At 40.1% G+C, this 12,200-nt stretch overlaps 1 protein-coding gene across 1 annotated transcript in view; it reads right to left on the bottom strand.

Moving 5' to 3' along the window:
- The window catches only part of PCDH15 (protocadherin related 15), a 1,543,840-nt gene that overhangs the window by 1,350,825 nt on the left and 180,815 nt on the right, over window positions 1-12,200 (bottom strand). Inside the window, exon 2 of the mRNA XM_088459638.1 lies at window positions 11,332-11,444. Coding sequence (XP_088315764.1) covers window positions 11,332-11,416 — 85 coding nt within the window. The 5' untranslated portion in view covers window positions 11,417-11,444. The remainder of the gene's footprint in view (window positions 1-11,331; window positions 11,445-12,200) is intronic.

The raw sequence follows: 12,200 nt of genomic DNA on the forward strand, positions 1-12,200 counted from the left end.
TGTAATTCACTTCCAAGTGCAGACAGATGAAAATACACCATTTTACATCCAAGGATATCATGATGTACAGCATATTGTATCACCAATGCTAAATAATTTATAGGCATGTCACATAAAATATTAGCCAAAGATATTACAGCCAAAATAATGATATAATAAAGTTATTATGGCAAAAGTGAATTCAATGCAACCAGCAGGAAATTGTCGCTATACAGAAAAGTTCTTTCGTGGGATAAACCAATTTGAATGGAATTTCTAATTGTACTTAAAGAAAAGGGAACATGAGCACAAAACCATGTTCCCCTGCCAAAAGAAATGCAGATTTTTGGAGAAATAGAAGTTTGATGGTGAAATGTTGTACTTTGATGTGTCATTTAAACCTTTTGCACAGTACCTCTCCTAAAAATGCTTTAGCATATTGAGGCATATAATTAGTTTGCAGAGGCTGCTGCAGGGTACATAGAGGAGGCAGCTCATAAATTACCTTCTCTGTGTCACTACTCTCTACATAATTGCTTTGAAAGTCTCTTGTGGAATTAACACGAAAAAAGTTAAATCCAGTTTTGCCACTTTGAAATTTGTGTAACTTCTCTTGGAATGTTTTAATTCTTTATTATATTGTTAGAAGCAGTATTCTACTTCATTATAGTATCAATGGTATATGGAGTTGTCATTGTTAAATTTATACAGTAATTCATATTATATATATATATATATATTTTTTTTTACTATGGCACCAATAATAATAAACCTCCACATTTTCGCTGGTACTTGCAGAATAATAAATGAAACTTGCCTCTATATCACTCTGCGGTATGTTGTTAACAGACTGAGTGCCTGATTCAGCAAGGACAGCAACTGCGATCACGCATGCCATCGGCCGATTGTTGCGTTCTGCGCAAGCATCGCAGTGCACATGTGCAAACCAGTCACGCGAACCAGCCACTTCGACAGTGACTACGCAGACCCATCGCAGAGTGATTGACAGGAAGTACCGTTTGTGGGAGGTGACGGGGACGGGGGGGGGTCAGCGAAACACAGGCATGCCAGAGCGTTTGAACACCATTGAAGGGGCGTGCATAAATTATCCACTGCAATGCCCTATGCAGCTGCGTGCGCTGAGATTAGCAATTTCTGAGTAAGGTCTGACCTTGTGCAAGTATGCGTGAGGCTCAGATTGTACTCTATGTTACCGATGGTTTCGTAGTCTTGTGTGTATAAGGTAAGGTGGGTGCCTTTATTATGTTGTGCTGCGACGGCATAGCAATTGCAATGGATTAGCATATCATCACAGTGAGAATGCGTGCGTAATCGCAGCCACGATCGCAGTTGCATCCAAACTGAATTAGGCCCTGAAACAGTAATCATTCTAATTAGCAGAATGCAGCTAAGCATCAGGATCACACAGACTGGTGAGATCCAGCTATTTGATGGCAGACAAGCCTGAAAAATTATTACAGCTATTTAAATTGGGGCATTCTTGGGCATTCCAAATGTTTTGAGACCACCCATGTGCATCACTTTGGCTACTTCGCACATATTGCAAACATACTGTAAAGCCGCATATCCACTACACGATATAAATGAATGATTGAACAATAACGACGTAGTTATCGTTCCATCGTTCATTCATCGTGCAGTGAATATGCCGGCAACGACCAGCGATGGGCGCTCCTGCTGGTCGTTGTCGGCATCTGTCATCGCCTGAACCTGCTGTCCAACTTGACGATATCGCCAGGTTGTGCAGGTTCAGGGATGAGGGAGGGTGCCCACAGTGAACGGTATATCGTTCAGTGTGGGCTCAATATCCACTGCACAATATAATGAACGATTACGATGTCATTGTCGCTCATTAGTCATGTAGTAGATATGCGCCTTAAGAGAAGGAAAATACAAGTTACATAAGTACTTGTAAGTGATTGGTTGTATTCTTGTATCATTCAGAAACTTTCCCCATTACACATTGTGAGTCATGGTCACACGTTGCTCAAATAGCAGAAGAATCCCAACAAATGCAGATACAGTAAAGGGCAAAATGTAATAGGGCAAGAGATTAGATAATGTGAGCGTTTAGCAGTAAACTCTCTCATTGGTCGAGTTTATATTCAAAATGGGAAAACATCTGGATGAGACTTTAAATCGTGAGAGTTATTCTAGTCTGAAAAATACAGTATATAAGCGTGCATGTTGTCGGACTCTATTACATTGGGCAAATTAAAAAAGTGTGAGAGGTTGCTGCTAAACTCTCACATTTTCTAAACTCTCACCCTATTACATTTGGCCCAATATCTTCACATTGGCATTGTGCAATTAATTAAGTAATTGGGCATGCGCCAAACTACAGCAGTTTGACTGAAGGCAATGTACCTTGATGGCATCTTGTGGCACTTCCCCTTGTTGGGTGGCACTTCCCCTTGTTGGGTGGCACTTCCCCTTGTATAACTGCTAAAAAATAATATCTAAATATGTTAAAGGGATGTACATGTCAGCAAAGTTTTTCAGGTAGGCTTTGGCGGGGCCGTAACTAGGGTAATGCGACCTGTGCTTTGGCATAGCGCACCAAAGGGCATGGGGCGCTGTTTGGGCCTGTCAATTTTCTGTTTATTACCATTCTCACTTGTAGCTTCCTCTTCTTTTATCCCCAGCATCTCCTGGTGTCTCCTATCTCTTCCCTGGTCCTTCCCCATGAGGCTATGGCCCTTTTTCAGATGCACGTCTTATGTCCCTATTTGGAAAATAGGGGAGAGGGGGCGCCAATACTCTTTCTGGCAAAGGGCACCAAAAAGTCTAGTTACGGCTCTGGACTTTGGTATCTAAACAATTCTCAGTATATGTTAATGGACTTACGGACATATTTATCAATATTACTTTTACTAAAAATAATATTGATAATACTTATTTTAGTAAGCAGATAACATTTCTCATACTTGTAATGGGAAATATGATCTGCTCAAATTTACTAATGTAAAATTGTAAATCAATAATGGGGGGAGCCCTGTGATAATGCTACCTGGAGATGACATTATTAGGGCTTCCCTCACATTTCACCTACTTGACAGGAAGAGCAGAGCTGGCACCTGTGATCAGCCTTATGTCTCTAAAAAACAAAAACACCAGCTGATCACTGTAAAAAAAATAAAAAAAAATAAATACCTGCAACCAGGGACCGGTGATCTCCTCCATGAACCAGTCAGTTGAATGCCAGGCTCCTGCTCTGTGTCCCCCATTCAGCTGCTCTGTGCCATAAACTTTGTTTACAGCACAGAGCAGTTGACAGGGGGTCACTGAGTAGGAGCCCAGAAATCAGCTGAACAGAGTCACAGAGGAGCTCACCGATCACCGTACAGGTAAGTGTTAGCTTAGCGGGGGAGAGGGGGGAATCTCGCAAGCGCTGTCCCTGCATGGGATATTTGATACATTCTTGTGATGTATTCAAATATTGCATAGCAATTTGGGGTGAATTTATCACATACTGTCAACATCTGAGATGCGGATTGTGATGAATATGCCCCTGACGGCTGCTGGATTTACATTTCCCCGGCAGCTGCTCCTCACTAAAGCCACCGAGGATATACCGGGGTATACAATGGGGTGGTTGAGGGCTGCTGGATTTACATTAACCCGGCTACTGCTCTCTAAAGCTGCCGAGGATACATTGGGGGTCCTGCCATGCTAACCAATCAGCAGTGATCGGCTGCATGGCAGATACTGGGGGAGGGTGCAGGGATGCAGAGAGGTCGGGAGGTCCCTCTGACAATATCAGCTGCTGGAAGATTACATCCCAGCAGCCACCCAGTGGGCATTTCTGACTGGTCACATTGTTTGCAACCATGTCAGGCAATGCACAGCCTTGCATGGTCATTAAGGAGGTGGCCATGGCAGGCAAATGGTTCATAAATTGTTTTTTATTTAAGTTAATAAAATGATTTTGAATACACTGTCTTCGTTGCTATCAAGTTGGTATCAGAAATGTGGTACTGTAGTTTATACATAGGGGCATTTTAAGAGAGGCAGGGACCCACATTCAATCCCTGTCTGGGGCCCCCTCCTCTCTCCCCGGCGGCCGGCAGCAGACTGACGCCAACTGCAGCATCAGTAGACTCTGCGCACTAGAGTGTGTCCATAGTCTACTGCGCATGCACATTTCACCCGGGAAATGGCACAGCCGCCATTTTCTCAGCGATTTCATCACTGCGCATGCGCAAAATGCTGGAAAAATGGCCGCGGTGGTCATTTTCCGACGTTTTGTGCAGGGTTCAGATACCTGATGTGGGACCTCGGAAAGGTAAGTATTAGATAATATGGGTGCATGCCCCCCTGGACCCAGGGGCCCGTCTTCACTGCACACATTATAGATACGCCCCTGATTATACATTTGCAAACAGCACCTACACACTATTGTTGCTCTTTGTACAAAGTCAATGAAAGGCTGCACAGGCCAAATCCACGTTTTGCGGTTGGTTCAAAGTTGCTCAAAAATAAATGCTAAATATTCGACTATATGCAAAGATCTGCACTGCCCTCATTCATCTGCTTGTGAAAATAGCCTTCACTATTTTATGGAAAGCAACAGATTGTCCCACCTGGAGTAATGTTTTTGCTTTACAAGGAAGGAACCAATGCACAGGGAAATAGTGAGACAAGAGTAAAGGAGGAGGGGGAATTATAGGTGTACAGAAGCCTTTTCTAGTCCAGTCTTAGGGGTATATTTACTAAAGTGAGAGTTTTTAGAAGTGGAGATGTTGCCCATAGCAACCAATCAGATTCTAGCTATTATCTTCTAGAAGGTGTTCGTTAAAAGTTAAGTAGAATCTGATTGGTTGCTATGGGCAACATCTCCACTTCTAAAAACTCTCACTTTAGTAAATATACCCCTTACTGATTAAAACATGAAATTCATGTAAAGTTATTAGCACTGCACAAAAGACTTGCACACAAGTCACAAGCAGGACATGTGCAAAAGTCAGCTCTTTTGAGAACAGAGTGAGGGGCTTGGAAGACAAGTGCGGCATAGACATACCCCTGCCTGAAGAGTGCTATGGGGCGTGGTGATACCTGCTCCAACTAGGTATAGTGCATTATTCAAAAAGAAAAATTATAGCACCAATATTATTCAGTTCTGAAACATATTAATTATACTGTAGATCATTTTTAATCCACCCCTCTTGTAACAATTTGTTGCAAAGCTAAAATCAGTAGAAGCGCTGCGAATAAAACATACGGTACATTATTTTGCTATTATTTATTCTTGTTATTAGTAGTGAATCTATTTTCACATCCAGATGGAATTAGGACTATAGAATTATATTTTATTTTGTTAGTAAATGCCAAAGTCTCTCTCTCTCTCTCTGACAGTGAATGAAGTCACTGTGTTGTGCACTGTCAGGCTTTATCGATTTGAACTACCAAAACTTTTATTATTACCTTGTTTGGTAGTTATAGAAAGGTAAACGTTCCTTCCACATACCAATAACTTGGTGCCAGCATTTGATTAACAGTGTGCCCTTAAAATCAATCCCTGTGAAGGTAGGGCATGACAGAGATTCCATCTACTGCTCAAAGTAAATGAAAAGATCCAGGCACAGGTTGATTCATCCCTCAGTTGACAGGAAGGTTGGAATGAGAAAGCTCACAGTGAATATAATGTCCACTTCTAATTAATGATGTTGTAAATAACCTATAAATAGAATGGGAAGGTGGGGAAGAAACAAGCACATTGAAATCTCTTAACAAGAGAAGGAAATTTGCATATTCAAATAAGAGCAGTTTTATAGAGCTCTTAAAATGTAAAGTGGACTATAATAAGAAACACTTGCATATGCCCACCTTCAGTCAGTTATAAGCCCCTATCTATCTCCTGCTCTTAATTAAAATTGTTTATTGTTATTTCTCCCTTATCGGTGCCTCTCCGACTAAATTTGCAGTCACGAATGAGGTTAAGAAGCTCAACAGTCATCAATCTCTTATGCTGTTCTGACCAACGACTTGTGTTTGAGGGAGCAATAGTAACACCACAGCTTCCATTGTTCCTAAAGACTAATATCAAGAAAAAAATCTTACTTGATTATATTTATTCCAGAGTTAAGGCATATAAATTGGAAAATTACATATATTGCCTATAAATCTAAACCTACAGTAAAAACAAATATAATTAACATTTATATTACTTCAGTGTATATATAAGAAGAGATCGGGTACAAAAGGTAGATAATGAAAAGGTCAACACTAATTTGGTCGACATCAAAAGGTCGATATGAAAAAAGTTAGACAGTACAGAAGGTTGACAGGTTCAAAAGAAACGCACAGAAATGGTCGACACATTTTTTTTTATTAACCAGAATCTTCACCCTGACCCTCCCCTTGGTGCCTAACCCTAATCGCGTCAGTTACTAACCCTAACTGTCCCTCCTAGTGCCTAACCCTAACTCTCCAGTAAGTGCCTAACCCTAACCTTCTGGTAAGTGCCTAACCCTAACCTTCTGGTAAGTGCCTAACCCTAACCGTCCTCCTAGTCCCTAACCCTAACATTACGGTTAGTGCCTAACCCCTTTGTATGGAACCCTTGAGAACAGATGCTAAATTGTTTAATAAAATCCATATGAGAATCCAATGATTCACACAATGGGGCGGATTCTGGGTTGGGAGCAAAGCAAAAAAGAACACCTTGGCAAAACCATGCTGCACTGCAGGTGGGGCAGATAACATATGTGCAGAGATTTAGATGTGAGAGGGGCGTGTCTTAGTGCAAATCTGAATGCAGTGTCAAAATAAAGCTGTCCAGCATTTCTGGGCTACATGCAAAAGCAGCCAGTATTAACCCTGCAAGCAAAAAACTAAATGTATTTGCACCCCTTGCATTGCATTTCCAGATAAAAAGCTGCTTGCTTTTTTTTTTACTATTCTCCCAATTCATAACAGCCCCAATGGGTGCAAGAAAATCTATATTGTAATACTGTTCCTTCCCACAAGTCCTGCCACATTAATCCTTATTACAGGCAGACAACACTTAATATGGAGCAAGCCCGTGTTGATATATATGATCTACACTACATTTGCAGCTTTTGATTTGGTTTTGTTATATTTATTTTCTACACAGTTGAATAATGCAAACAAAAAATAGTTTCAAAAATTCAAAACAACTACTGTATTAAGAGGCTCCAAACTATTTGCAATCACATGTTCAAGATATTGGGTATATGAATGAAAGGTATATGTTTGTTTCATACACTAGCTCAGTGTTTCCCAAACTCGGTCCTCAAGGAACCCTAATGGTCCTGGTTTTAATGATATTTCATGCTGGTATAATCAAACTGATGAGGTACTAATTAAGTCACATGTGCTTAAGTATGGCTATCCTTAAAATCTAGATAGTTAGGGTGCCTTGAGGACAGCATTTGGGAACACTACACTAGCTCAATTACAGTGGAACAGAAAAAAAAACAAGGCATGCACTTTGAATATCTCCTGTGTCCACACCACGGCAGTGCTGGCTTGCACATATGTTACTAGGCCGCTTCTCTCGTACATCTAGTCTCCAATTATAACAACAGGCTTAGAATCTGCAGTTCACCTCTTACAGAATCTGACTCTCCTTAATACAGAATGTAAAAAGATGCAAACTTTCTAAGCAATCTCTACTTCTGGTCTTCTGTTCTGGTTGTGGACTGAGAAATATACAGAAACTGGAGCTAATACTATACTAATGCACTCAGAATAGAGATCACTGCTGGAGGTACTGCAAAACATAAAACAAACAAAAAACATTCACAAATACTAACCATGTTCTGATATACTGTAAACCGTAAAACTTAGAGGAATACTGTATTTATCAAAGAGTATCTGTAAGGTAATGCACTCACATATAACAAGCAATGAAAGACAATGTACGCAGGATTCAATAGTTTGTAGAATAGACGTCTCCTTGAAAATTACCAATTTCTACACGTTTTGTGAGGCTGTAAATCCCTTCTTCAGGAAATGTCTTTTCCAGCAGTATTGAGTTGCAGTTTCACAAAACAATTTTGTATACTTACTCTATGTCAAAGTGAACATTGTAATTATATTGTTTTTTTCAGAATGTATTTTATTTAATTGTCTTTGAATGATCAAATATATTAAGCTGATGAGTGCATGTTCATATGGTTTCATAAATCACAAAATTATCACCAAATCACAGTTTTGCTTTAAAGCGCAGATTTTTAGGAGATTAGACAACATTTTAGAGATTTGGCACACAGTAATAAATGAGTATATCCATCTAAAAAGTAAGTAAAGGACATACAGCAAGCCTCATATTCACCATTTTTTATTAAACACTTTAGGGTTTGCAGTTTATATGTGAATGCATTTTACTAGATTAATAGTTGTTTCAGTGAATGATTAAATATTTGTACTAATCTAATGTTGGGTCCATCTCTTCCAGATTCTTTCAAGCTATCGCATGATATAAATTTATGCTAATTAAAAAGTGTAATAATCCTCAATCCAAATTCTGTCTGGCAACACTGTTTCAGCATAAAGTTCCAGCTACACTGTATCTCTCGTATAAGCAGAATGAAACATGTCACAATCACTGTACAGATCAAAGAGCAGTATTCATATTGTAAAACAAGACATGCTAATGAGATTGTAGAAGTCTTTCCTATTCCATATATCTCGGTGCATTGTTTCACCTTGTTGCTGTAATGTAGTTTCATTAGAGGAAGGTCTATTGTGACTACTGTACTTTGCCTTTCCATTTTCAAACTCTCCCTTTTAACCAATTGAGTTCTTCAGTTTTTGTCAGATAGTTTATCTGCTGAGTTATCAAAATATGCTGTTTTTGCTTAAATTAGATTTTTGTTTTCTAGAAGTTTTTAATATTGAGAATGTTTCTTAGATTCAAGTACTGTTATGCTTTAGACACCAGGACTATACTCCCTCTTGCAGTTCAAAATAAGGCCAATCGTTTTGGGAGCTTTGTCAAGTCACCTGTGAAACTGGTCTAATGAGTCTGAAATGGGCTCTGATGTGTGGCTGGTTAACCTATGTATAACTGCCTGCCCTGGAGCAGGAAACTAATCTAAACAGTACACTGTACATTAGATTCTGCCATTTTTAGCAAATATTTAATTTATACAGCCCAGAAGCACTTTTCTCTGAATGTAATTTATAGATCATTCATACTGTGCAAAAGTCAGCAGCGTCTAAAAATAATATTCTTTGAACCGCCCCCCCAACAAGAAAATAACAACTAACAAATCTGTTTGTGTTCAGAAAACACAATTGTATGAACTCTAAGTGGTCTATGTACTAATAATCACGGACCAGCCTTGATTATTATGTATCCATATTGAATCGGTATGTAATAGTGACTGCTGTTTAGCCACCGGATCAAATACCAACAGCGGCAGCCCGACGGATCAAAATCCTGCCTGCAGCAGGTAAGTACCCTAACCCTCTCCTCCCCCCCCGAGTTCCTAACCCTAACCTTCCACTGTTAGTGCCTAAACCTAACCTCCCCTCCCCGCACCCTAAACCTAACCCTCCCAGGGGGGTGCCTAACCCTAACCTCCCCTAGTGGTGCCTAATGCTCCCTTTTCCTACCCTAACCCTCTTGGGGGGTGCCTATCCCTGAGTCCCACCGGGGTCCCGCTAAGACACCCTGCTTACCTTAGTTCAGTATGCCGGGTGCCGGGATTTTGTAGTGGGGCTAATGATAGGCATCTGGATTTCGGCACATATCTTTAGTCCCATGTCAGGATGTTTGTGTCGGGATAACGCCTGCCGGTATCCTGACTACATCCCCTCCATATCACTGAGGATTAATAATTTTTAATGAAAAATATCCCTGTTATGTACAAAAGGGAACTCATAGGGACAGCAGTTGCAGTAACTGCTCTCGCTGCAAGTTATAGCTCCAGCAAATTGTACAAGGCTTTCACAAAAGTGATAGACTTCTCCGGGGAAGCTGACATTGCATATGCGCACAGTGTCAGCATCCGGAGCTGGCCGGGGGCTGCGAGAGAGAGATAGGAAGATCTCTTTCCTGCATCTGGAGCCCCCATAGGCTTACAGTAGTTTACACCATCTGAAGATGTTTTAAGCTACCGGGGCTAAACTCTGAAAAACTAAACTTTTTGAAGTTTAGTGCTGTACATAGGGGTCAGATCATAGTCCCCATTGATAATAATGGGGACTGCGATCTGATGTGTTAAATAGCACTTTGCCGGAGACTTCTGTAAAATCTCCTGCATTGTGCCATTAGTACATAGACGCAATACATAAAATTATGCAGAAACTGCAGTTTCTGCATAATTATATTTAAAAAACAACTTGATACCTAGACCCACAACTGTTGTACAAACACTCCTGATATTTTAAATGTTTATGTATTTTTGTCTACATAAATGGGGTAGAACACACCATGGATAGCTTTGTATGTAACAGACAAAGGGAAATTTGTAAGGTATAAATGCCCCAAGTTAGGGTATTAGTGATATCAATTATACATTTTTAGGCAAGTGGGGTTTTTTTAGGTCCAGGTTTTAAGTATATTCATGCTTGAGCACAGGTGACATATTTAGTAACTCAGTTATTTTGATTTGACCATGACTAATAGTCAAAAATATTGCACTCTGTGAAATTATATTTGCAAATTTGTATATTATGTTATTATGATAAATGCACTAATCAGCAGGGTCTGACAGTATTTTTTCCTTTTCTTTTTTTTTAAATCATATCCTGAACGTCATCTGAAAATATCATTCAAATACTGTTGAACTCATAAAACCAAATTGATGACAGATGAGAAATTATGCCAATGAATATTGCAGAATTTCCATCAGTAATCAAAGTCCGGTTTAAGCTGTGTACAGATTAGACGATTTCTTGAGCGATTTACCCGATTCCGAGGGATTGGTACAACAAATTCCCAAAATAGTCTAGTGTGTCAGCCGCATCGTCAGGTCGACCCTACATGCAGCTTAACCTGACAATTTGACTGACGACCACATGCAGCGCGATGCGGCAGGGGCAGACATATCGGGCAGTTGGGCACTGGATTGTCCACTGTGTACTGGCTGCCCAATATGTCGGCCCATCTGCAAGGGGGTCACCGGTCTCATTGCTGTGTACACTACACACGTCGTTAATACCTTTTAAGTTTACATCCTGGGTAGATACTCCTTAAAATAAATAATTTTTTGTGATTTGTGCCCTGTGCAAGTTCCCACATGTTCAATGTAATGCTACTTTTTGTTCCATTGCTAGAAACGTGCTCAGTCTGCTTATAAATAAAGCTATGAACATCAAAATGCTCTGTATATAATGCAGGGAGAAAATGAGACATACCTTCATCACTCTGTGCTTGATTGCATTTGAAGTGACTCCAGAATACTATTGCAAAAGTTATCCAGTTCCAGAGCTTCAGTATCATTTTCTGTCAAACTTCACTTGGGGCAAATCTGAAATGAGATGAGAATAAAAGAAATGAAGTAAACATATGACATGTTCATTTATCATTCACTCAGCGGCAGTCATGTTGTGTAGGACTCCATTCAGCTCATCATCAGTCACTTGTATCAATAACAGCGTAAATGCTCTTATCCACTGTGGTGGGCTGAGTGACTTTACTTATTGCCCGCTAGCAATCCCAGATCTACACAGAAGGCTTTCTGATAACAAATCTGCAGTAAATGTTGCATTTCTCTCCCCCACCCCCCCTTCTATTTAACACTAAGAGGTGTCAGGAGTTCAGAAAACGATATAAAAGTACTAAAATAGACTGTAAAATGTTTTGGTAGCTGTAGAGAACATCAATCTAAGAATCAAACCTGTCTTCTAGCATACAGACGTCAGCATGAAATCTCAGATGCAACTTAAAAGAAAACCAAGCAGCCTACATGAAAGCACTACTGTACTTTGCTAGTAACATTTATGTACTCTATGTAGAATGGTTAATTTCTTCTCATACTATATCAAATAAATGGAATTTATGATGTGGGAAGTAGTCAACTAATGCAGTACTGACTTCCTGTCTTGTATAATTCATTGCAAGGCTAATATAAAACAAGCTGATTGAGTACCGCAACTTTAGTTTCTACAGCCAACACATTGGTGTTTCTAGAATGGGTGGAGGGTGTGCAGTGCAATGAGCCGCTGGGTTCAGGGGGGCCCACACCGCACACCCTACACCCATATAATTATTATACTTACCTCCC

This window comes from Taudactylus pleione, unplaced genomic scaffold (genome assembly GCF_031769625.1).
Source record: "Taudactylus pleione unplaced genomic scaffold, aTauple2 ptg000918l, whole genome shotgun sequence".
Taxonomy (NCBI): Eukaryota; Metazoa; Chordata; class Amphibia; order Anura; family Myobatrachidae; genus Taudactylus; species Taudactylus pleione.